Raw genomic sequence first — 27,653 nt, 5'->3', positions numbered from 1 at the left:
ACAGAGGAAGGTAATGGTGAAATCAATACAAATGACATTCTCACTGTTATTACCACAGAATGAGAAAATTAAAACTAAATATGATATTTCATGCTTTTTCTTTTCAGTTCTTCATCAAATATCTACCCAACCTTACATCAACTCTCCTTTTAGCCTCCTTCACCTTATGGCTTGCTATCACCCTTCTTCTGTTATTGCCATATGCTTCCCTATTTCTTCTTTGCAAACATTTTTTATATATGTGCTTCTTTTTTTTGCCACCATCACCACCCTTACCTTTTCATCCCACCACTCACTGCATCTCATTTTCCATGCTATCCTCCTTGATATATACTCTTTCTTCCTCTATTTGTTTCTTCTTTATCCTTTACTATATCCAAGGGGCTAAACAAGGGACCAATGACATGTACCTGTTTGTAGGGGTCCCGCAAGATGGACAGCAAAGCTGCCCATTTTCAAAATTCTTCAACCCCCTCACCTCCATCAGGAGCTGCAGCCCTGAGGGGCTGACACTCAGTCTATGGATGAGGCCCAAGATTTCTCTCAACTTCAACTGTATTTCCTAGCTTTTTTTTTTTGCACTGGGAAAGTTGACAACCAGTGACTGCTCTCCTTCCCCTGCCAATGTGGCAGGGTCTGACAACTGTTGCCAGCCACTGTGTGGCTATGGGTTTACCATTTATCAAAACTTGAGGCAATAATTAATTCATATAAATTACTTCATCCAATAATTCTCTCAGTTTTGCCTAATATCCCATCTTTTTTTTTTTCCCATTCAATACGTCTACTTTCAGCACCTCTCTATCTCCATCACTACTTCCTTTTCCACTTAACTTCCATGCTCAATTTCCTATTACCAGATAATAATCTGACAACTCAATACCCTTTCCCTCAAATACATTTACATCCATAAATCTTCCAATACTCCTTTCAAGCACTACTATAGTCCATTAATACCCTTTTAATTACTCTTCCACCCACCACTATGCTTTTATTTCCACTTCAACACTCCAAAAATAAAAATGAAATTTGAATGAAAGGGGATGTTTTAAGGAGGAAGTCACAAGGTTTCCAAAGAAAGGATAGTGAGTGGTGGGATGAGGAAGCAAAGAAGGTTGTAGAAGAAAAGAAACGAACATTCACAGATTGGTTAAAAAATAGGATGAGAGAATCATATGAGAGGTACAAAGAAAAGAGAAGAGAAGGAAACCATAAGATAATGGAGGCAAAGAGGAGAGCAGATGTAAAATGGGTTAAGAATATGACAAAAAAAAATTGAAAGTAATAAAAAGATATTTTGGAAGGAAATTATGAGAGAAAGAGGAGGCGAATCAAGTAGAAAAGAAAAGGTAAAAGGTGCAGATGGAGAGATGATATTGGAAAAAATGGCAGTACGAAGAAGATGGGCAGAGTATTTTAGGGAGTTGCTGAATATGAAGGAGGATAGGGAGGGAAAGGAAGTTGCAGTGGAAAGTGCTAAGATAATGTCAGTGATGAATAAGGAAAATAGAGGAAAATAAGGAAAGATGAGATGAAAGCAGTTATTAAAATGATGAGAGCAGGTAAGGCACCTGGGATGGATGGATATGATGTGGAGTGTCTCAATAAGGGAGGTACAGTGATGGTGGACTGGCTGGTGAGGTTGTTAATGTTTATCAAAAAGAGGGTAGAGTACCGCAGGACTGGAGAAATGCTTGTATAGTTCCACTTTAAATGGGAAAAGGGGACAAATGTGAGTGTAGTAGTTTCAGAGGAATCAGTTTGAGTGTAGTTGGTAAGGCTTGTCCCAAGGGTTTTGATTGAGAGGATTAGGAGAGGAACAGAGGGATTAATTGGTGAGGAACAGTGTGGGTTTAGGACAGGTAAGGGTTGTGTCAATCTGATTTCTGTGGTAAAGCAGATATGTGAGAAAGTTTTAGGAAAAGGTAAGGTTGTTTTTTGGGCCTTTATGGATTATGACAGGGTAGACAGGAAGGCAGTGTGGGAGGTATTACAGATATATGGGAAAGGAGGAAAGCTGTTAAGAGTAGTCAAGAGTTTTTACAAGAGTAGTACAGCCTGTGTTAGAATTAGAAATGGGGAGAGTGAGTAGTTTGAGGTAAAGGTGGGACTTTGACTGGGATGTGTTATGTCACCTTGGATGGCGTGGTGCATGAGGTGAATGCAAGGGTAATGGGCTGTGGATTGTAGTTAGTTAAAGAAAATAAAGAAAAATGGGGGATAAGCCAGTTGTTGTTTGCTGACAACATTGTGTTTGTAGCAGGATCAGTGGAGGGATTAAGGAAGTTAGTGACAGAGTTTGGGAAGGTGTGCAAAAGAAGGAAGTTGAAAATAAATGTGGATAAAAGTAAGGTGATGAGATGTACAAAGGGAGAAAGTGGCAGCAGACTTGAAGTGAGAATTAAGGGAGAGAGACTGGAGGAAGTGGATAGTTTTAGATACTTGAGAGAGAATGTGACAGGAAAGGGAGCAGGTGGAGGTAGAATATAGATTGAAAGAAGCAAGTAAATGCCTTGGGGGATTAAAAAATGTAATGAGAAATAAACATTTGGGAATGGATTCTATGAGGAGATTATATGAAGGAGTGTTTGTGCCAACAGCACTGTATTGGCAGAAACATGGAACATAAGAGAGGAAGAGAGGAGTTTGATGGTGTTTGACACGAGATGTTTGAGAAGTATGATAGTGGCTACTAGGTTGGATAGTGAGAAATGAGGAGGTGAGGAGAAGAACAGAGGTGGAAAGAGAGTGTGGAGATAGGGTTGATGAAAGAGTATTAGGATGGTTTGGACACATGGAAAGAATGAGTGAAGAAAGATTAGTAAAAGAGGTGTGGAAGGCAGATGTGGAAGGAGTGAACATGATGGGGCATCCTAGGATATGATGGATGGATGGGGTAAAAGGTGCTTTGGGAAAGAGGGGAATGTCTTTTGAGGAAGGACAGGAGAGGACAGATGATAGGGGTGAATGGAGAATGGTCGTATGGATGATACTGTGATGCATGAGGGGAGTGGGTGGGGGATGGGAAGTGAGGGAATATGTATGAGAAATAAATTGACACAGCTTGAAGGGATTTGTCCCCATCTTCTCCTTTTCTGCATAAGAGAACGGAGAGGGGGGGGTCGCCAAATTAATGAATCGGCCTTGCTGTGGATGTGCTGTATCTTGCGACACTGGTTCTGACCCAAGGCAGTGGACAAGATCCAGGGATCACCCATCATCCAGGTGATGCCAAGATAAGAGGGAGGGAAAAGGGTAGAGAGGAGTGGAGTATGTTGGGGATGGAATGGGTGGGAGTGGTTTCTATGCCCTGTCTTTTGGCTACCTTCCATGTAAGGGGGGGAAATAGACTTTGGTGTATGTATGTACATGTATGCACATACATACATACATATACCAAGGCTTTTTCCTCCTTACAAGGGAGGTAGCCAAAAAGGAAAAGGCATAAAGTATGTATATATGTTTAATTTTCCTCTACCTTTGCATTCTTTTTTCTAGCTCCTCCCTCAACCACAATCAATCTCTTCATAATCCCCACATTCAACAATTTTCTGAAACACTTTATCCATCTTCTCTTTACTGCCTTCACTCCCATTAACCCCTTCCATATGATGATGCTGATGTCTGTGTCATGAGGTGCAAGTGGGTATATGAGGATGCCAATGCTGGCATCTCGATTTTATTTATTTTGTAGTTGCAGCTGAGTGACCCCCGTATTCTGTGAACAGGCTTGATCACATTTTCTGTGGTTGATATTCAAGATGAGAATTGTAATGCATCATCAAATCATTTTACATCAGGCAGCTGATGCTGCAGGCAAGAATTAGACTCATATTGAAGAAGTTAACTAATACCTGAACCCTTTACCTTTTCCTTTCTACCTGGCTCACCCCCCTACTCCCTTCACTTCCTTCCAAAACATCTTTCTTACTCCTTCCAAGTCAAACTCCTATCCTATTTTACATCTGTCCTCCTGTTCACTTAAAAAACATACTTTTCAACTTACTTTGGTGTACCACTTGATCCTGATGAGCTGATATTTACACCAATTTCTGCATCACGGGAATGTTTATGTTGTAATGAATATCTATAAAAGCTATCTTCAGAGTCAGGCATGTCCACATGGTCCTTAATTTGGTTCCTTAGTCTTTTCAAACCCCTGATTGAACTTTGTTCACAATAATGATTTTTTCTAGTGAAATATTTAGAATGCACAAGTCTGATTGGTCCACGGTTTTCATATGGCAAATTGTTATGTGTTGCTTGAGGTGCATGCTTACTATTTTTTTGTGATTCAACTGAACTTTGTTCACCTTGTTCTGAGATGTTTAGTATATTTGCACCATGAACCTTGTTTCTCCTCTTCATCACTTGCAAATATCTCTCCTTTTCTTTATCCAAGGATTTCAATTCCAATTCAGAACCACCAAGATTTTCGCTACACTTATAAGACCGGTTCTCTACAAATCTGCTCCTCAGGCGCCTTTTCTGTACTTCACTTTTTTTTTTTCCATTTCTTTTCTTGAGCTCCAAAGCATTTAAAAACTCTAATTTTTCACTATCCTTAGCTTTCAGAAACTCCATTTTTGCAGTGATCTCATCCATATCAAAAAGTTCTATGCTAGAAGACCTACTTCTGGGTAACTTCCTGACCTCAACTACTGGTAAATTTTCATTTACAGATTTGGCAAAATTTATATTCTGCAAATGTTCGGGAGTTCTTTCCAACTCATCTTCATCTCCCTGCTTGAAAGACATATTTGCACTGGCTACTTGACAATTTTCCATACATCTTGTTTTGTCAATACACACTTCATGGTTACCTAAAACAGGGGCAAACACCAAATTCTCAGGTAATATAGAGGTACAAGAGCTTTTTATCACAGATAAATCTATACTTTCAGCTTCTTCATAATTCTCATTGTTTTCACACTCATGTAATTCACTGCAAGCCTGTTCACTTCCATTCTTCATCTTTAACTCTGATTCATGCACATCAACTTGAGTAATTTTTTCATCTGCAAAGCATGAATGAGTTTCATCAGTAAATTTCTCTGTAACATCTTTCTCAGCTCTAAGTTCACTCTGAATGAGAATATCATCCTCTGTTCTTTTTGCTTCTTCCATATCTGCCATCTCTGACACACTTGGACTCATTCTGAAAAGTAATAAACATATATGTATGAACTGTATTAAACAGTAGTTTCAACATTACATAATTATAATATCATGTGAATAATTATAATACATGGAGAGAAAGTGGTAGCAGACTGGAGGTGAGCATTATGGGAGAGAGACTAGAGGAAGTGAATAGTTTTAGATACTTGGGTGCAAATGTGGCAGGAATGGTAATGACCAAGTACCCCTATCCACTGGCTATAAATGGCACCCAATTTTTTTTATTTATTGACAAAACTGGTAACCCTGGCAGCAATTTTTTGGGGGTAACTTGGGATATAAAATTGGCTTTAGGAAGTAATTTTGGCAATTCTGGTGTACTGAACCAAGTATGAAGAGGTAAAGTTATACTTCAACAGTTAGGCAGGTGCTATTTAGTTCATATTCAGACATAAAGAACTGGCAATTTCACACTGTGGCCAGGCAATAATGGTGTGATGGATGCCTACTAAAAGATTTACCAAAACAATAAGAAACACCACAATCAACTATCATCCATGAAATATTACAAAAAAAAAAAAGAAAAAAAAAAAAAAATCAATTTACCACATAACAATGAGATAAACATTTGCCAAAAAATCCACAAAAACTATAACCACGTTTTCCGAAAGTGTCACACTATTATGGGCGACTATACACTGACTTGAAACATCACAAATGTCAAATTCCTTCACTCTCTGAAACTCTAACGAAGCTTCCCCCAAAAAATACAACGGACATTCTTGTTCAACCCACGTGAGGAGTGTACGAAAGTCTACGGATTTTCTACCAAACTTTCGCATGCATATCTAAAAAAAATCTACCCAGTTTCTCCACTTCTAGGTTAAGGTGAATAAAAATAAGCAAGATTTGTTGGTTTTACATAATTTTGAGTTTAATTAAGAAAAAAAAAACTATTTTGGCTAAGACTCGGGGCGGTTTGTATATACAACATTCGCCCGGTGATGTACAGGTTAATGCTAGGGTAGGAAATGAACCAATAGATGGGGTGGTTGGGAAGTGTGGAGTTCCAGGAAAAAATTGTTGTGGAGAGTTGATGGAGAAGTGTCTCAAAAGAGAGTTGATTATGGTAAATACAGTGTTCAGGAAGAAAGTCAAGCATAAGTACACATGGGAGAGGGTGGTGGATGAAAGGGTGGTAGATAAAGTATTGATGGACTATATATTGGTAACCAGGAGTATAGTGGGAAGAGTTAAAGATGCACATGTTCTAAGAGGAGTGGGGAAATATCAGATGATTTTTTGGTGGAAGGTAAGCTGAGAGTGGAGGATAGATGGAGAAAGAGGAAAAGGACAAAAGGTAGGGAGGTGCTTAAATTGAACTGCTTACATGAGAAAGAAAATTAGAATGAGTACAAGAAGAAGCTGAGAGAGGAGTGGGAGGGAGTGAAGGATAGAGTAGAACTAAGAGTGGAGGAGGAATGGGGATGGTTCAAGGAGGGAGTCACAAGGTGTACAAAGATGGTGTGTGGAACAAGGAGGACAGGAGGAAATAGAAGGAAGGGTAGCGAGTGGTGGGATGAGGAAGCAAAGAAGGTTGTAGAAGAAAAGGAGCAAGCTTTCACAGATTGGTTACAAAAAAGGATGAGGGAACCATATGAGAGGTACAAAGAAAAGGGAAGAAAAGTAAAGCATAGATAAAGAAGGCATAGAGGAGACTAGAGGTGAAATGGGGTAAGAGTATGACAGAAAATTTTGAAAGTAATAAAAGAATTTTTTGGAAAGACATTAAGAGAGAAAGCGAAGGCAAATCAAGTAAAGAAAAAAGGTAAAAAGAGCAGATGGAGAGATGATGATATAAGAGAAGACAGTAAGAGGAAGATGGGCTGAGTATTATCAGGAGTTGCTAAATTTGAAGGATATGGAGGGAAAGGTAGTTGCAGTGGGAAGTGATAAGAAAATGACCGTGATGAGTGAGGAAAACGGAGGAGAGATAGGGAAATATGAAGTGAAGGCAGTTGTTAAGATGATAAGAGCAGGTAAACCACCTAGGTTAGATGAATGTCATGAAGAATGTCTTAACCTCTTCAGTACAGGCCTTAAATCTCGCGGGCAGCAGCCGCTGCCAGCTGTACGACGTGTCGTAATAATACTCACATCATAAAATATAGTCACCGCTTATATCGATCGTTCTCTCTTTCACCCGTGAATTTTGATAACCATAGAAAATGTGATTAAAGACAGTTTAGAGAGTATGTCATTATGCAGGGGCAACTACAATAAATATAATCAAGACGCCGATATGGCAGCCTCACGTATCCACTTGCTCCTCATGCCGCCTACGTATGCGGCACCGTATGGAAGGGGTTAAAAAAGGAGGTACAGTGATGGTAGACTGGATGGTGAGGTTATTCTATGTTTGTTTATGAGAGGGTAGAGTGCCAGAGGACTGGTGGAGTGCCTCTATAGTCCCACTTTACAAGAGAAAAGGGAACAAGTATGAGTAGTAGTTTCAGGGGGGATCAGTTTGTTAAGTGTAGCTGGGAAGGCTTATGGGAGGGTCTTGGTTGAAAGGATTAGGAGAGGAACAGAGGGAGTAATTGGTGAGGAACAGTGTGGGTTTAGGACAGGTAGGGGTTATGTAGATCATATTTTTGTGGTAAGACAGATATGTAAGAAAGCTATAGGAAAAGGTAAGGATGTTTTTTGGGCTTTTATGGTTCTGGAAAAGGCTTATGACAGAGTAGACAGGAAGGCACTGTGGGAGGTATTGCGGATATATGGGATAGGAGGAAAGCTGTTAAGAGCAGTCAGGAGTTTTTATGAGAGTAGTAGAGCTTGTGTTAGGATTAGAAATGGAGAGAGTAAGTGGCTTGAGGTAAAGGTGGGACTTCATCTGGGATGTGTTATGTCACCCTGGCTGTTTAATTTGTACATGGAAGGGGTGGTGCGAGTTGGTCAGGGATTGGAGATGGTTTAAAAAAAAAATGGAGAAAAGTGGGAAATAAGCCAGTTGTTGTTTGCTGATGACACTATACTTGTAGCAGGATCAAAGGAGGGATTGAGGAAGTTAGTGACAGAGTTTGGGAAGGTGTGTGAAAAAAGGAAGTTGAAGATAAATATGGGTAAAAGGTGATGAGATGTACATGGGGAGTAAGTGGCAGTACACTGGAGGTGAGTATTAAGAGAGAGAAACTGGAGGAAGTGGATATTTTTAGATACTTGGGTGCGAATGTGGTGGGAAAAGGAGGAGTAGAGGTGGAGGTAGAATGTAGATTAAGAAGTGAGTAAATACATACATACACATACCAAGGCTTTTTCCCCTTACAAGGGAAGTAGCCAAAAAGGAAAAGGCATAAAATCATTTCCACCCATTCCATCCCTGAATACACTCCACACCCCTCCACCCTCCCTCTCATCTTAGCACCTCCTGGATGACGGGTCATCCCTGCACCTTGTCCACTGCCCTGGGTCAGAAGCACTGTCACAAGACACAGCACATCCACAGCAAGGCCGCTTCATTAAATCGGCGACCCCCCCTCTCCGTCCCCCCATGCATAAAAGGAGAAGACAGGGAGAAATCCCTTCGGGCTGCGTCAAATTTTTTTCACACATACTACCTCACCCCCCATCCCCCACCCATTCCACCTCATGCATCACAACATCATCCATATACAACCATTCTTCATTCACCCCTGTCTTCTGTCCTCTCCCGTACTTCCTCAACAGACATTCCCCTCTTCCCCAAAGCCCCTTTCACCCATTCCATCCACCTCATCCTAGGACATCCTCTCATGTTCACTCCCTCCACATCTGCCTTCCATACCTATTTTACTAGTCTTTCTTCACTCATTCTTTCCATGTGTCCAAACCATCATAATACTCTTCCATCAACCCTATCTCCCAACTCCCTTTTCACCCCTGCTCTTCTCCTCACCTCCTCATTTCTCACTCTATCTAGCCTAGTAACCCCCATCATACTTCTCACACACCTCATCTCAAACACATTCAAACTCCTTCTCTCTTCTTCTCTTATGTTCCTTGTTTCTGCCCCATACAGTGCTGTTGGCACAATCACTCCTTCATACAGTCTCCTCTTAGCATCCATTCCCAAATGTTTATTCCTCATTACACTGTTGAATCCACCAAGGCATTTACTCACTTCTCCCAATCTACATTCTACCTCCACCTTCACTCCACCTTTTCCTGCCACATTTGCACCCAAGTATCTAAAGCTATCCACTTCCTCCAGTCGCTCTCCCTTCATGCTCACTTCCAGGCTACTGCCACTTTCACCCCTTGTACATCTCATCACCTTACTTTTACCCACATTTATCTTTAGCTTTCTTCTATCACATACTCTCCCAAACTCTGTCACCAACTTCCTCAGTCCCTCCTCCTATCCTGCCACAAGCGCAGTGTCGTCCGCAAACAACAGCTGGCTCACCTCCCACTTTTCTCCATTTTCTTTAACCATCTCCAATCCCTGACCCACTACCCTTGCATTTACCTTTTGCACTACCACATCCATGTATAAGTTGAACAGCCAGGGCAACATAACACATCCTTGACAAAGTCCCACCTTTAACTCGAACCACTCACTCTCTCCATTTCTAATCCTGACACAAGCTCTACTACTCTCATAAAAACTCTTGACAGCTCCTAGAAGCTTTCCTCCTATCCCGTATATCTGCATAACCTCTCACAGTGCCTTTCTGTCTACCCTATCATAAGCCTTTTCCAGATCCATAAAAGCCCAAAAAACATCCTTCCCCTTTCCTATAGCTTTCTCACATATTTGTCTTACCACAAAGATCTGATCTACACAACCTCTACCCGTCCTAAATCCACACTGTTCCTCACCAATTACTCCCTCTCTTCCTCTCCTAATCCTCTCAATCAAGATCCTCCCATAAGCCTTCCCAACTATACTTAACAAGCTAATCCCTCTGAAACTACTACATTCACACTTGTCCCCTTTTCCCTTGTAAAGTGGAACTATACAGGCACTCCTCCAGTTCTCTGGCACTACCCTCTCTCCAGTAAACATTAAATAACCTCACCATTCAGTCCACCATCACTGCACCTCCTTTTTTTAGACATTCTGCATGGCATCCATCCAGACCAAGTGCCTTACCTGCTTTCATCATCTTAACAACTGCCTTCACTTCATCTTTCCTTATTTCTCCTCCATTCTCCTCACTCATTACTCTCATTTTCTTAGCATTTCCCACTGCAGCTATCTTTCCCTCCCTATCCTCCTTCACATTTAGCAACTCCCTAAAATATTCTGCCCATCTTCCCCTTACTGTCTTCTCTTCCATTATCATCTCTCCATCTGCACCTTTTACCTTTTCTTCTCTACTTGATTCACCTCCTCTTCCTCTCTTAATTTCTTTCCAAAACATCTTTTTATTACTTTCAAAATTTTCTGATCATACTCTTACCCCACTTCACATCTGCTCTCCTCTTTGCCTCCTTTACCTTTTGCTTTACTTCTCTTTTCTTTTCTTTGTACCTCTCATATGACTTCCTCGTCCTATTTTGTAACAAATCTGTGAAAGCTCGCATCTTCTCTTCTACAACCTTCTTTGTTTCCTCATCCCACCATTCACTACCCTTCCTTCTATTTCCTCCTGTCCTTCTTGTTCCACACACCATCCTTGCACACTTTGTTACTCCCTCCTTGAACCATCCCCATTCCTCCTCCACTCCTAGCTCTACTCTATCCTTCACTCCCTCCCACTCCTCCTTCAGCTTCTTCTTGTACTCCTTCTCCTTTTCATTTTCATTTAAGGAGTTCACTCTAAACACCTCCCTACCTTTTGTCCCTTTCCTCTTTCTCCATCTATCCTCCACTCTTATCTTACCTTCCACCAAAAAATGATCTGATATTCCCCCACCCTCTCCCCTTAGCACATGTACATCCTTAACTCTTCCTATTATAGTCCTATTTACCACAACATAATACATCAACGCTCTATCTACCACCCTTCCATCCACCACCCTCTCCCATGTGTATGCTTGACTTTCTTCCAAAACACTGTATTTGCTATCATCAACTCTCTTTCTAGACACATTTCCACCATCAACTCTCCAATACGATTCTTTCCTGGAACTCCACATTTCCCAACCACTCCATCAATTGGACCATTTCCTACCCTAGCATTAAGGTCTCCCAGTACTATTACATTGACATTTCTTCCTAAATCCTCTATGCACTCATTTAAATCTATCCAAAAGGCCTCCCTTTCTTCTACACTCTTCTCACTGCCAGGCCCATATACACTTACAAAGACCCACATCTCCTTTCCCAGTTTCACCTTCATCCACATTATCCTTGAGGAAACCTCCTTCCATTCCACTACACATTTACCTATCTCTTCACTTACTAGAATAGCCACCCCTTCCCTCCCTCGCCCTCTCTTCACTCCTGATAACCTCCCACTTACACTCCCAAACTTACACTCACCCTTCCCTTTCAACTTAGTTTCACTCAAAGCCAACACATCCATCTTTCTTCTCACAAACATACTACCTATCTCTTCCCTTTTACTCTCATCTGTACCACATCCATGCACATTAAAAGACCCAAACCTTAGGGTGCTGGTCGGAAAACTCCCAGACCCTCTTATGCCTTTACTTTTTCGTTTAGGAATGTCCCCTGTGGGGCTAGAAGGAGAAGGATGCCTAGTCCCAGTCCCCGTCCCTTTCTTCTCGCCTCTTACGATCCAAGTGGAAATACTTGGTGGCAGTATTCTTTTCCCCCACCTTGGAGAATTATAAAAGTGTAATGAGAAACAGACATTTGGTAATGGATGCAAAGAAGAGATTGTATGAAGGAGTGATTGTGTCGACAACACTGTATGGGGCAGAAACACGAAACATAAGAGAGGAAGAGAGGAGTTTGAATGTGTTTAAGATGAGACGAATGAGAAGTATGATAGGAGTTACAAGGATGGATAGAGTGCGAAATGAGGTGAGAAGGAGAATGGGGTGGAAAGGGAGTTAGGAGATAGGGTTGATGAACAAGTACTGGGATGGTTTGGACACATGGAAAGAATGAGTGAAGAAAGGTTAGTAAAAGAGATGTGGAAGGCAGAAGTGGAGGGAGTGAACATGAGGGGACAACCAAGGATGAGATGGATGGATGGAGTAATAAGGGCATGGGGAAAGGGGGGAATGTCTGTTGAGGAAGGATGGGAAAGGACAGAAGATAGGGGTGAATGGTGAATGGTTGTGTATGGATGATGCTGTGATTCATGAGGGGGAGTGGGTAGGGGATGGGGGGTGAGGGAATATGTGTGAGAAATAAATTGACATAGCCCAAAGGAATTTCTCCCTGTCTTCTTTTCTGCATGAGGGAATGGAGAGGGGGGGTTACCGATTTAATGAAGCAGCCTTGCTGTGGATGTGTTGTGTCTTGCAACACTGCTTCTGACCCAGGGCAGTGGGCAAGATGCAGGGATAACCCATCATCCAGGAGGTGCCAAGATAAGATGGAGGGACGAGGGTGGAGGGGAGGGGAGTGGAGTATGTTAGGGATAGAATGGGTGGGAGTGGTTTTTATGCCTTTGTTTTTTGGCTACCTCCCTTACAAGGGGAAAAAGCCTTTGTTATATCTATATATGTTACCTTACACTGATCTAATGAGACAAATCAACATTACTTGCTTATGTTAACCCTTTGCTACTAGCAAAGAATTTGACATTTTTAAGAATTGTTTTGGTCTTGACTTCATGTAGGAATGTACCCATTAGGGTTACAGAGAAGTCAAGTTTTTATGAAGAGTTATCACAAAACTTTTCAACATTATGCAGGACTTGAAGGAACTGAGTAATATCAGGCATCTACTATGGGAATAACCCATATGAGAAGTACAAAGAAAAGAGAAGTAAATCATAAGATAAAGGAGGCAAAGAGAAGAGAAGATGTGAAATGGAGTAAGAGTACGACAAAATAATTTGAAATTAATAAAAAGATATTTTGGAAAGAAATTAAGATATAAAGAGGCAGTGAATCAAGTAGAGAAGAAAAGGTAAAAGGTGCTGATGGAGAGATGATAATGGAAGAGACGGCAGTAAGAGGAAGATGGGCAGAATATTTTAGGGGAGTTACTAAGTGTGAAGGAGGGAGGGAAAGGCAGTTGCAGTGGGAAGCGCTAAGAAAATGACAGTGATGAATGAGGAAAATGGAGAAGAAATAAGGAAAGATGAGGTGAAAGCTGTTATTAAAATGATGAGCAGATAAACCACCTGGGTTAGATGGGTGTCATGTGGAGTGTCTAAAAAAGGGAGATACAGTGATGGACTGGCTGGTGAGGTTATTTAATGTTTGTCTGAAAGAGGGTAGAGTACTGTAGGACTGGAGGAGTGCCTGTATAGTTCCATTTTACAAGGGAAAAGGGGACAAGTGTGAGTGTAGTACTTTCAGAGGGATCAGTTTGTTAAGCATAGTTCAGAAAGCTTATGGGAGGGTTTTGATTGAGTGGATTAGGAGAGGAACTGAGGGAGTAATAGGTAACAGTGTGGGTTTAGGACAGGCAGGGGTTGTGTGGATCAGATTTTTTGTGGTAATACAGATATGTGAGAAACCTTTCAGAAAAGGTAAGGATGTTTTTTGGGCCTTTATGGATTTGGAAAAGGCTTATGACAGGGTAGATAGAAAGGCACTGTGGGAGGTATTGTAGATATATGGGATAGGAGGAAAGCTGTTCAGAGCAGTCAAGAGTTTTTATGAGAGTAGTAGAGCTTGTGTTAGAGTTAGAAATGGAGAGTGAGTGGTTTAAATTAAAGGTAGGACTTCATCAGGATGTGTTGTCACCTTAGCTGTTTAATTTATACATGGATGGGGTGGTGCGAAAGCCAAACAAAAGGGTAATGGTTAGGGGATTAGAGATGGTTATAGAAAATGGAGAAAAATGGGAGATCAGCTAGTTGTTATTAGCTGATGACAATGCGCTTGTGGCAGGATCAGAGGAGGAATTGATGAAGTTAGTGACTGAGTATGGGAAGGTGTGTGAAAGAAGGAAGTTGATGATAAATATGGGTAAAAGTAAGGTGATGAGATGTACAATGGGAGAATGTGGCAGCAAACTGGAAGTGAGTATAAAGAGAAAGAGACTGAAGGAAGTGGATAGTTTTAGATACTTAGGGGCAAATGTGGAGGGAAAAGGAGCGGAGGTGGAGGTAGAATAGAGAAGTAAATGCCTTGGAGGATTAAAAAGTGTAATGAAAAATAGACATTTGGGAATGGATGTTAAGAGGAGATTGTATGGAGTGATTGTGCTGATAGCACTGTATGGAATAGAAACATGGAGCATAAGAGAGGAGCAGAGGAGTTTGAATGTATTTGAGATGACATGCCTGAAAAGTATGGTAGGGGTTACTAAGTTGGATAGAGTGAGGAATGAAGATGTGAGGAAGAAAGCAGGGGTGGAAAGGGAGTTGGGAGATAGGGTTGATGAAAGTGTATTGGGATGGTTTGGACACATGGAAAGAATGAGTGAAGAAAGATTAATAAAAGAGGTGTGGAAGGCAGAGGAGGAAGGAGTGAACATGAGAGGGTGACCAAGGATGAAATGGATGGATGGGGTAAAAGGGGCACTGGGAAAGAGGGGCATGTCTGCTGAGGAAGGGAGAAGACAGAAGATGGGGGTGAGTAGAGAATGGTTGTGTATGAATGATGCTCTGATACATGGAAGGGAGTGGGTGGGATGGGGGGAGAATGAATATGTGCAATGATATTTTGATGCAGCCTAAAGTGATTTTTCACTGTTTTCTCTTTTTCTGCATGAAAGGATTGAGAGGGAGGGTCACCAATTAAATGAAGCAGCCTTACTGTGGATGTGCTGTGTCTTGGTACATTGCTTCTGATCCAGGGTAATGGGTGAGATGCAGGGATGACCCATCATGCAGGAGGAGCCAAAATAAGAAGGAGGGGGGTGAATATGAGTGGAATATGTGGGGGTAAGAAGGAAAGTGTTGTTGGTATATTTATGAAGTAGTGCCTATGTTTGAATTGGAAATGGAAAGAGCAAGTGGTCTGAGGTAAAGGTGGGGCTGTGTCAGTGATATGTTGCCATGGCTGTTCAATGTGTACATGGATGGGGTTTTGAAGGATGTAAATGAATAGGTCATGGGTAGAAGACTGGAAATGGTTAAAGAAAATGAGAAAAGTGGGAGGTGGGCTAGCTGTTGTTTGCTGATGACACTGCACTTGTGGCAGGGTCAGAGGGGGGGGGGGATTAAGGGAGTTAGTGATGGAGTTTCTGAGGGTATGCAATCGGAGAAGGTTGAAGGTAACTGTGGGTAAAGGTAAGGTGATTAGATGTGTAAGGGGAGAGGATGGCAGCAAGTTGAATATATGTCTGAAAGGCAGAAAGGAGAAGTTTAAATATGCTTGAGATGAAGTGTCTGAGAAGCATGGTAGGGGTTACAAAGTTGCACAGAGTGAGAAATGAGGTGAGGAGGAGAGCAAGGTTGGAAAGGGAGCTGGCAGATATAACTGATGAAATATTATTGGGATGGTCTGGATACATAGAAATATTAAGAGATGAAAGATTAGCAAAAGAAGTGTGGAAAGCAGAGCTGGATGGTGTGAATTTGAAGGGATGACTGAGGATGAGATGGATGGATGGGGAGAGAGGGGCTTTAAGCAAAAGGGAAATGTATGTTTAGCCAGGAAAGGAGCAGGCAGAGGTTACTGGTGAGTGGAGGATGGTTATGTATGGATATTTTGACAGATCAAAAGGATTTCTATTTTCTGTATGAGGGGATGAGGGAGAGTCTCCATTTAAATGAAATAGCCCTGCTGTGGATGTACTGTGTCTTGCTGCATTGCATCTGACCCAAGCAGTGGGCAGGAGTCAGGGATGAACCTTCACTCATGAGTAGCTAAGATATGAGGGAAACAAGGGAGGTGGATGGGAGTGGAATGGGTGGAAAAGAGCACATTCCTTTAGGTCACATTTCTGAAAACCCAATGTTACTGTAATTCATCACATAGTGAGTTTATACACTCGGATAATGTTTTGGTAGAAGGGAAACTGAGAGTGAAGGAAAAGTGGAGGAGGAGGAGGAAACAGGTGGGATAAAGAGAGATAATAAGAATTAACAAACTGAATGAGAAGAAAAAGTAAAAGAAAAACAGAAAAACAACAGAAACTGAGAGAAGTGCGGGAGGTGGAGAGGAATAGAGGGGAGTTAGTAGATGAACAATGGGTAGGTCTTCAGTAGGAAATGACAAAGTGTGCAAAGATGGTATGTGGGACTTCACTACCTTCTTTATAAGGATATGAAGACCTTGGTATACAGATAGACTTAGCTGAGGGAAGAAACAAAGATCTAAGGAGGATCTCAATTTCAACAAAATTTCCCTCCTTTCCAGGATGCATCATACAGGTAAATCCATGTAATATAATATTGAAATATATCTCTAAAGTATACCTTCACTATGTTGAAATACCATGAATCACTGTCCCTTAAACATATAGCACTGCATCACTACTTACATTCCATTAACTTTTTTGATAATTAATGGATCCACAATGAACTGCTCTATTTTGTGCACAATAAACTTCCGAAAATGTTCCTTCATAGAGCCCCATGATCTCCCTGGACAGACCTGTGGACAAAAGGATGTTACAATTATATCCAGACCTACCAACTACTTTCCCATCAACAATTACAATACACAAAGGATTACAAAGGAAGATCATGCCAACAGGAGACCTTTTGGTCCATAACTAGGTCAGAAGCGAGAGTAATAATAAATATATAAGTACATACATATACCAAAGGCTCTTCCACCCTTATAAGGGAGGTACCCAAAAAACCACTCGCACCCATTCCATCCCCTACATACTCCACTCCCCTACTCCCTCTTCCCTCCTTATCTTTGCACCTCCTGGATAACAGGTTATCCCTGCATCTCCCTCACTGTCCTGGGTCAGAAGCAGTGTTGCAAGGCACAACACACCCACAGCAAGGCCGATTCATTAAATCAGTGACCCCCCCACTCCATCCCCTCATGCAGAAAAGGAAAAGACAGGGATGAATCCATTCAGACTGCATCAATTTATTTCTCACACATACTCCCTCACCCCCCATCCCCCACCCACTCCCTCATGCATCACAGCATCATCCATACACAACCATTTTCTATTCACCCCTATCTTCTGTCCTCTCCCGTCCTTCCTCAACAGACATTCCTCTCTCAATGCCCCTTTTACCCCATCCATCCATCTCATCCTAGGTCGGCCCCTCATGTTCACTCCTTCCTTCCTCCTTTGCCTTCCACACCTTTTTTACTAGTCTTTCTTCATTCATTCTTTCCATGTGTCCAAACCATCCTAATACTCTTTCATCAACCCTATCTCCCAACTCCTTCTCCACCCACGTTCTCCTCCACACCTCCTCATTTCTCACTCTATCCAACCTAGTACCTCCTATCATACTTCTCAGGCACCTCATCTCAAACACATTCAAACTCCTCCTGTCTTCCTCTCTTATGTTCCATGTTTCTGCCCTATACAGTGCTGTCAGCACAATCACTCCTTCATACAATTTCCTCCTTGCATCCACTCCCAAATGTCTATTTCTCATTACACATTTTATTCTCCCAAGGCATTTACTCATTTCTCTCAATCTACATTCTACCTCCACTCCTCCCTTTCCCGTTACATTCGCACCCAAGTATCTAAAACTATCCACTTCCTTCAGTCTCCCTTAATATTCACTTCCAGTTTGATGCCACTTTCTCCCCTAGCACATCTCACCACCTCAATTTTACCCATATATATCTTCAACTTCCTTCTTTCACACACAATCTCCCACTTTTCTCCACTTTCTTTAACCATCTTCAATCCCTGACCCAATACCCTTGCATTTATCTCTTGCACCACCCCACCCATGTATGAATTGAATAGCCAGGGCAACATAATACATCCCTGACGAAGTCCCACCTTTACCTCAAACCACTCACTCTCTCCATTTCTAATCCTAACACACAATCTACTACTCTCATAAAAACTCTTGACTGCACTTAAAAGCTTTCCTCCTATCCCATCTATCCCATATATTTGCAAAACCTCCCACAGTGCCTTCCTGTCTACCGTCATAAGCCTTTTCCAGATCCATAAAAGCCCAAAAAACATCCTTACCTTTTCCTATAGCTTTCTCACATATCTGTCGTACCACAAAAATCTGATCTACACAATACCTACCTGTTCTAAACCCACAGTATTCCTCACCAATTACTCCCTCTCTTCCTCTCCTAATCCTCTCAATCAAGACCCTCCCATAAGCCTTCCCAACTACACTTAACCCCTTCCATACTATGACGCCTACGTAGGCGTCATGGGGAGCAAGTGGGTACGCGAGGATGCCGATGTCGGCGTCTTGATTATATATATTGTAGTTGTACCTGCGTGGCCCCCATACTATGTAAACTGGTTCATCATATTTTCTATGGTTATCAAAATTCATGGGTGAAAGAGAGAACAATCGATACAGCAGTGACTTTATTCTTTATAATGCAAGTATTATGACGCAACATCATACGTCTGGCAGCTAATGCTGCCCGCGAGATTTTGGCCCGGAGTGAAGTGGTTAACAAACTGATCCCTCAGAAACTACTGCACTCACACTTGTCCCCTTTTCCTTTGTAAAGTGAAACTATACAGGCAATCTCCTCCAGTCCTACAGTACTCTACCCTCTCTTAAACAAACATTAAATAACCTCGCCTGCCAGTCCACCATCACTGTACCTCCTTTTATCAGACATTCTGCATGACATCCATCCACACTAGGTGCCTTACCTCCTTTCATCATCTTAACAACTGCCTTCACTTTATCTTTCCTTATTTCTCCATTTTCTGCAATCCTCATGGTCATTTTCTTAGTGCTTCCCACTGCAATTACCTTTCCCATCCTATCCTCCTTCACATTTAGCAACTCCCTAAAATACTCTCCCCATCATCCTCTTACTGCCCTCTCTTCCATTATCATCTCTCCGTCTGCACCTTTTCCTTTTCTTCTCTACTTGATTCACTTCCTCTTCCTCTCTTAATTTCTTTCCAAACATCTTTTTATTACTTTCAAAATTTTCTGTCATACTCTTTACCCCATTTCACATCTGCTCTCCTCTTTGCCTCCTTTATCTTATGCTTTACTTATCTCCTCTTTTCTTTGTACCTCTCATAAGATTACCTCATCCTATTTTGTAGCCAATCTGTGAAAGCTTGCTTCTTCTCTTCTACAACCTTCTTTGCTTCCTCATCCCACCACTCACTACCCTTCCTTCTATTTCCTCCCATCCTCCTTGTTCCACATGCCACCTCTGCACACCTTGTGACTCCCTTCTTGAATCATCCCCATTCCTCCTCCACTCCTAGTTCTACTCTATCCTTCACTCCCTCCCAATCCTCTCTCAGCTTCTTGTACTTCACGCTTCTTCTCTTCTACAACTTTCTTTGTTTCCTCATCCCACCACTCATTACCCTTCCTTCTATTTCCTCCTGTCCTCCTTGTTCCACATGCCATCTTTGCACATCTTGTGACTCCCTACTTGAATCATCCCCATTCCTCCTCCACTCCTAGTTCTACTCTATCCTTCTCTCCCTCCCACTCCTCTCTCACCTTCTTGTACTCCTTTTCCTTTTCTTTCTCCTTTAAGCAGTTCACTCTCAGCATCTCCCTACCTTCTGTCCTTTTCCTCCTTCTCCAACCTTCCACCAAAAAATGATCTGATACCCCCACTCTCTCCCCTTAGAAAATGTACATCCTTAACTCTTCCTATTATACTCCTGGTTACCACTATAGTCCATTAGCACTTTATCTACCACCCTTTCATCCACCTCCCTCTCCCATGTGTAGTTATGCTTAATTTTCTTCCTAAAGACTGTAAAGTCATCCCTCGTTATTCACGAGGGATACATTCTCAAAACCCGTGAATGGCTAAAACCACGAATACTCTTTTTTTGAGAAAAACATTGAAAATCTACAGAATACCACTGCCAAAACTCGCATTCTCATGCTTCATTTAGCAATGAAACAGACTCAATACACTCATACCTCGATTTAACAGACCTCGCTTTAACGGATTTCGGATGCAACGGACAAAATCTGTAGCTTCCGGATCGTCCGGAGCGACCAGACGCGGTCTGATGTTTCCGCAGTTGACCCCCAGATGACCTATGGTCGCTTTGTTTACAACTGTGCCGGAACACGTGGAGCTGTTTGGTCCGTGTTTTTCGACCTTTTTGGCCCTGTTTTGTGTGTTGTTTGTGAAATAATTCAACAGTTTTTTTAACCATGGCACCTGTACATCCTGTAGAAAAGAGGAAAAGAGTCAATTTAACAGTATCACAGAAGCTTGAGTTGATTAAAAAGTTGGAAAGTGGAGTGTAGGTGAAGCAGGTGTGTGATGAATATGGAGTAAAGAAACAAACTGTGTCTGATATTCCTAAACAAAAGGAACAACTTACCCAATGTTCGCTGAAGTATTTGGTTGATGAAAATTTTGGACTTGGTACTCTTGGGATGAAAATTTTGGGCCAGATCCCAGGTATTTACACTAACAGATTGGATAGTGTGCTTAAGTAAAAGTACCGTACTGTATTCATTCCTCATTTTTTCGTAACGTAATCATTGAAATATAGTAGTATCGGAAACTTCGGACAATCGGGTATATCGGACCGGTGTTCCCCCCTTTTAGTCTGTTAAATCGAGGCATGAGTGTATACATGTAAACCTCTGGTGAATTTAATATTTTTATTCTAAAGTATCATACACACACAACAGTCAGCAGTGACGCCCGGCCTGGCACGCGCAGTTGACAGTCAACCGCAGCCAACGATTGGTCGATAGGCTACGCCCACTGTGTCGATGCACTAGCGCTCTGCGTGATACAATTGAACATAGGTCTAGTTTTTTGCTATTTTCAGACAAGCTATTGCTGATATTGGGGAAAATTTGGTACTGATCAACAGGAAACTGATGAATGAACAGCTATAGAAAAAATCATTATTCTGCGATTATTCACCTTATAATTATTTACCTTGAAGAACACATGTGAACTGAGTGGCAGGTCATGCTGCCCGCGTGGGCCACGGGCAGCATGGGCCACGGGATGCATTAGTGGCTTTCCAATGGGTCAAAATTTATTTTTTCTTTCATTTTTTTTTCAATTGAAATCCGTGAATAGTCAAAACCGCAGATAAAAACCCACGAATAACGAGGGATGACTGTATTTGTTATCATCAACTCTCTAGACACATCTCCATCATCAACTCTCCATTACAATTTTTTTCCTGAAACTCCACACTTACCTACCACCGTTTCTATTGGTTCATTTCCTACCCTAGCATTAAAGTCTCTCAATACCACTACATTGACATTTGTCCCTAATCCCTCTGTGCACTCATTTAAATCCATCCAAAAAGCCTCCCTTTCCTCTACATTCTTCTCACTACAAGGCCCATATGCACTTACACAAACCAACATCTCCTTTCCCAGTTTCACCTTCATCCACATTAACCTTGAAGAAATCTCCTTCCACTCCACCACACACATACCTATCTCTTCACTTACTAGTATGGCCTCCCCTTCTCTCCCTTGTCCTATCTTCACTCCTAAGAACCTCCCAACTACACTCCCAAACTCACACTCCCCCCCCTCTCAATTTAGTTTCACTCAATGCCAACACATCCATCTTTCTTCTCACAAACATACAGCCTATCTCTTCCCTTTTACTCTCATCTGTACCACATCCACACACATTAAAAGACCCAAACCTTAGGGTACTGGTTGGAAAACTCCTAAGCCCTCTCATGCCTTTACTTTTTTTGTAATGTCCCCTTTGGGGCTACAGGGTGAAGGATACCTAGTCCTATCCCCATTCCGTTTTTTGTCACCTTGTACAACTCAAGTGGGAAAACTTTAATGGCAGTATTCTTTCCCCCCACCACAGGATTAGGAAAAAAAAAAAAAAGGAAATGAATATTCAGAGAAATGGTACAGAACAGTAACAAGGGGTGGGGGAACAGCATAACAGAAGGACAGTTGCAGTATAATAAAGTATCATCATTTCTCTATGAACAGATATTTCTTCTATCACAGACAAAATGATGTGTGGCTCTGGTCAGTAGGGGCACCCCATACAGACCCTAAAGTATCAGCTGCATGCTACTAGCCACAATAACATGCAGCCAATACCCCAGATAGGACTAAATAAATATATACATACACCAAAGGCTTTTTCCCCCCTTACAAGGGAGGTAGCCAAAATATAAAGGCATCAAATCCACTCCCACCCATTCCATCCCCACATACTCCACTCCCTTCCACCCCCTCCATCCCTCTTATCTTGGTTCCTCCTAGATGATGGTTCATCCTTGCATCTCACAGGGATGAAATAAAATAAAATAAAATAAAATAAATGGCAGCATTATAGCATATTGCTTAGGTGATTATCTACATGAATCTTAAAACATCAAACTGTACTACATTGCACTGCCTCTACAGGAAATTTATTCCATTCATTTACTACACAGTTGGCAAAGTTGTTTCTACCCACTTCCAGATTAAATCTACTTCCTGACAGTTTGAGACCATTAGTTCTTATTTGATTCACATTCAGTGTGAAAATTTCATCACATTTGATGTCGTCAATTCCCTTTAGAATCTTAAAGATCTGTATCAAATCACCTGAGTCTACACTTTTTTAGGGAAAATAGATTCATGTGTTAGTTGATTTTCACATGAAAACCCAATGTTATTGGGAGGACAAGTAGAGGCGAATCAGGTGGAGGGGTAGAGGTAAAAGGTGCAGATGGAGAGATGATAATATAAAAGAAGGCAGTAAGAGGAAGATGGGGAGAGTATTTTAGGGAGTTGCTAAATGTGAAGGAGGATAGGGGGGAAAGGTAGTCAGAGGGGGAAGGGCTAAGAAAATGACAGTGATGAGTGAGGAAAATGGAGGAGAAATAAGGAAAAATGAGGTGAAGGCAGTTGTTAAGATGATGAGAGCAGGTAAGGCACCTAGTGTGGATGGATGTCATGCAGAATGTCTGATAAAAGGAGGTACAGTGACGGAGGACTGGATGGTGAGGTTAGTTATTGTTTGTTTAAGAGAGGGTGGAGTACTGTATGACTGGAGGAGTGTCTGTATAGTTCCACTTTACAAGGGAAAAGGGGACAAGTGTGAGTGTAGTAGATTCTGAGGGATCAGTTTGTTAAGTGTAGTTGAGAAGGCTTATGGGAGGGTCTTGATTGAGAGGATTAGGAGAGGAACAGAGGGAGTAAGTGGTGAGGAATAGTGTGGTCTTAGGACAGGTATTGTGTAGATCAGATTTTTGTGGCGAGACATATGTGAGAAACTGTATGGGCACTGTATGGGGCAGAAACATGGAACATAAGAGAGGAAGAGAGAAGGGGTTTGAATGTAATTGAGATGAGGTGTCTGAGAAGTATGATGGGGGTCACTAAGCTAGATAGAGTGAGAAATGAGGAGATGAGGAGGAGAACAGGGGGGGGGGAAAGGGAGTTGGGAGATGGGGTTGATGGAAGAGTATTAGGATGGTTTGGACACATGGAAAGAATGAGTGAAGAAAGACTAGTAAAAGAGGTATGGAAGGCAGATGTGGAGGGAATGAACATGAGGGGACGTCCTAGGATGAGATGGATGGATGGGGTGAAGGGGGCTTTGGGGAAGAAGGGAATCTCTGTTGAGGAAGGACGGGAGAGAACAGAAGACAGGGGTGAATGGAGAATGGTTGTATATGGATGATGTTGTGATGCATGAGGTGGAATGGGTGGGGGATGGGGGGTTGAGGTAGTATGTGTGAGAAAAATTTGACGCAGCCCGAAGGGATTTCTCCCTGTCTTCTCCTTTTATGCATGGGGGGACGGAGAGGGGGGGTTGCCGATTTACTGAAGTGGCCTTGCTGTGGATGTGCTGTGCCTTGCGACACTGCCTCTGACCCAGGGCAGTGGACAACGTGCAGGGATGACCCGTCTTCCAGGAGGTGCTAAGATGGGAGGGAGGGTGGAGGGGAGTGGAGTGTATTTAGGGATGGAATGGGTGGGTATGATTTTATGCCTTTTTCTTTTTGGCTACCTCCCTTGTAAGGGGGAAAAACCTTGGTATATGTATGTACATATGTGAGAAAGCTTTAGGAAAAGGTAAGGATGTTTTTGAGATTTTATGGATCTGGAAAAGGCTTATGACAGGGTAGACAGGAGGGCACTGTAGGAGGTTTTACAGATATATGGGATTGGAGAAAACCTTTTAAGAGCAGTCGAGTTTTTACAAGAGTAGTAGAGCCTGTGTTAGAATCAGAAATGGAGAGAGTGAGTGGTTTGAGGTAAAGGTGGGACTTTGTCAGGGATGTGTTATGTTGCCTTGGCTGTTCAATTTATACATGAATGGGGTGGTGCAATAGATAAATGCAAGGGTAGTGGGTCAGGGATTGGAGATGGTTAAAGAAAGTGGAGAAAAGTGGGAGATAAGCCACTTGTTTGCTGATGACACTGTACTTGTAGCAGGATTAGAGGAAGGATGGAGGAAATTAGTGACAGAGTTTGGGAAGGTGTGCAAAAGAAGGAAGTTAAAGATAAATGTGGGTAAAAGTAAGGTGATCCAAGATGTACAAGGGGAGAATGTGACAGCAGAATGGAGGTGATTAAGGGAGAGAAACTGGAGGAAGTGGATAGTTTTAGATACTTGGGTGCGAATGTGGCAAGAAAGGGAGGAGTGGAGGTGGAGGCAGAATGTAGATTGAGAGGAGCAAATGCCTTGGGAGATTAAAAAGTGTAATGAGAAATAGACATTTGGGAATGGATGTTATGAGGAGATTGTATGAAAGAGTGATTGTGTCGACAGCACTGTATGGAGCAGAAACTTGAGATGAGGTGGCTGAGAAGTATGATAGGAGTTACAAGGCTGGATAGTGTGAGAAATGAGGAGGTGAAGAGGAGAACAGGGGTGGAAAGGGAGTTGGGAGATAGGGTTGAAAGAGTATTGGGATGGTTTGGACACATGGAAAGAATGAGTGAAGATTAGTGAAAGAGGTATGGAAGGCAGATGTGGAAGGAGTGAACATGAGGGGGCAACCAAGGATGAGAAGGATGGATGGGTAATAGGGGCATGGGGAAAGAGGGGAATGTCTGTTGAGGAAGGACAGGAGAGGACAGAAGATAGGGGTGAATGAAGAATGGTTGTGTATGGATGATGCTGTGATGCATGAGAGGGAGTGGGTGGGGGATGGGGGTGAAGGAGTATGTGTGAAAAATAATTTGACGCAGCCCAAAGGGATTTCTCCCCATCCTCTTCTTCTTTTCTGCATGAGGGTACGGAGAGGGGGGATCCCAATTTAATGAAGCGGCCTTGCTGTGGATGTGCTGTGTCTTGTGACACTGCTTCTGACCTAGGGTGGTGGGCAAGATGGATGACCCATCATCCAGGAGGAGCCAAGATAAGAGGGAGAGGTGTTGATGGGAGTGGAGTATGTTAGGGATGGAATGGATGGGAGTGGAGTATGTTAGGGATGGAATGGATGGGAGTGGAGTATGTTAGGGATGGAATGGATGGGAGTGGAGTATGTTAGGGATGGAATGGATGGGAGCGGAGTATGTTAGGGATGGAATGGATGGGAGTGGAGTATGTTAGGGATGGAATGGATGGGAGTGGTTTTGATGCCTTTGTTTTTTGGCTACCTTACTTGTAAGAGAGAAAAAAACCTTTGGCATATGTATGTTATTTCTGATACTTGGAATCAGTTCTGTAGCTCGCCATTGTACTTTTTTCCAATATGTCAATATCTTTAATAAGATTCAGTGACCATATGAAAATAACATATTCCAAATGTGGACAAACTAATGGATTTATAAAGCTTGTTAGTGACAGATGAACTTTAAAACCAAAAGACCATCCAATCAATCCTAGAATATTATTTGCCTTCTCTGAAGTAGAAATATACTGCTTACATGATTTGAGATCATCAATGATATTTATGCCGAGATCTTTTTCATTATTCACTTTTGTTAATTTCCAAATATCTTGTAATCATACTTATTATTATTTTTACCTAAATACATAACCTTACACTTGTATTAAATGCACATCATCCCTACATGGGGTAACTACAGCACATTTTATACATTTGATATTTAGACTTCAGTGAATAGATAATAAACTAAAGTGGTCCAAAGATATCTCTCCTCATCTTTTCTATTTATGCATGATGGGACAATAAGGAAGGGTCCATGTAAATGAACTAATGGGGATAACACACCTTGGTCTGCTGGGCCCTGTTGTGGATGTACTATGTCTTACTGCATTACTTCTAACCCAAACAGTGGGCAAGGAGCAGGGCCCTTCATCCACAAGGAGCCAAGATAAAGAAGAAACAAATGGGTGATGGATAAGAGTGATTCACAACAGTCTTGGATCACATATTGAACTCATGATTGACACTATTTACCCTTCCGAATGAAATCTCAAGAGCTCATATATGGCCTGATTTATGGGTTATGCACTTACACACACATACAACCAATTCCTTGCCCACCAAAGTTGGAGTGCTGGTTCGCAGTGCAGTGATGCTTTTTTTTCAGCCCTGGACAGGACTCCAATTTTGTTCCTTGAATTAGCAGTTGAGAACAGTACCACTGCACTGCCAAGCCAGTGTGTGTGTGTATTTACCTAGTATTTACCTAGTTGTATAACATGGGAAAGGGAGCTATGCTTGTAGTGACCCATCTCTCAGCACCTGATTTGTTCTTAAATTCTTATATGGTTTTTGCATACACTACTGTTTTGTCCAATTTGTTCCAGACATCCACCACTCTGTGTGGAAAACTATTATTAATATATATTTTTTTCATACATACATACATACATATACCAAGGCTTCTTCCCCCTTACAAGGGAGGTAGCCAAAAAGGGGAAGGGATAAAAACACTCCCACCCATTTCATCCCTAAATACACTTCACACCCCTCCCACCCTTCCTCTCATCTGAGCACCTCCTGGATGACGGGTCATCCCTGCACCCTGCCCACCGCCCTGGGTCAGAAGCAGTGTCGCAAGACACAGTACATCCACAGCAAGGCCGCTTCATTTAATCGGCGACCCCCCCTCTCCGTCCCCCTTTGCATATAAGGCGAGGACGGGGAGAAATCCCTTCGGGCTGCGTCAAAATTTACTCACACATACTACCCCACCCCCCACCCCCCCGCCCATTCCTCCTCATGCAGTCACAGCATCATCCATATACAACCATTCTCCACTCACCTCTGTCTTCCGTCCTCTCCCTTCCTTCCTCAACAGACATTCCCCTCTTCCCCAAAGCCCCCTTCACCCCATCCATCCACCTCATCCTAGGACGTCCCCTCATGTTCACTCCCTCCACATCTGCCTTCCATACCTCTTTTACTAGTCTTTCTTCACTCATTCTTTCCATGTGTCCAAACCATCCTTATATTCTTTCATCAACCCTATCTCCCAAATCCTTTTTCACCCCTGTTCTCCTCC

General features: G+C 42.2%; 1 protein-coding gene across 6 annotated transcripts in view; it reads right to left on the bottom strand.

The window, feature by feature from the left end:
- LOC143029709 (uncharacterized) overlaps positions 1-27,653 on the bottom strand; it is a 113,591-nt gene that overhangs the window by 31,417 nt on the left and 54,521 nt on the right. For all 6 annotated transcript variants that reach the window (XM_076192562.1, XM_076192559.1, XM_076192564.1 and 3 more), the window contains exons 7-8: positions 16,631-16,743; positions 4,007-5,158 (exon numbers count right to left, since the gene is read on the bottom strand). In XM_076192562.1, coding sequence (XP_076048677.1) covers positions 4,007-5,158; positions 16,631-16,743 — 1,265 coding nt within the window. The remainder of the gene's footprint in view (positions 1-4,006; positions 5,159-16,630; positions 16,744-27,653) is intronic.

Source organism: Oratosquilla oratoria, chromosome 11 (genome assembly GCF_046742065.1).
Source record: "Oratosquilla oratoria isolate Oo_2021 chromosome 11, ASM4674206v1, whole genome shotgun sequence".
Taxonomy (NCBI): Eukaryota; Metazoa; Arthropoda; class Malacostraca; order Stomatopoda; family Squillidae; genus Oratosquilla; species Oratosquilla oratoria.
This window is presented reverse-complemented; position numbering and strand designations above follow the sequence as displayed.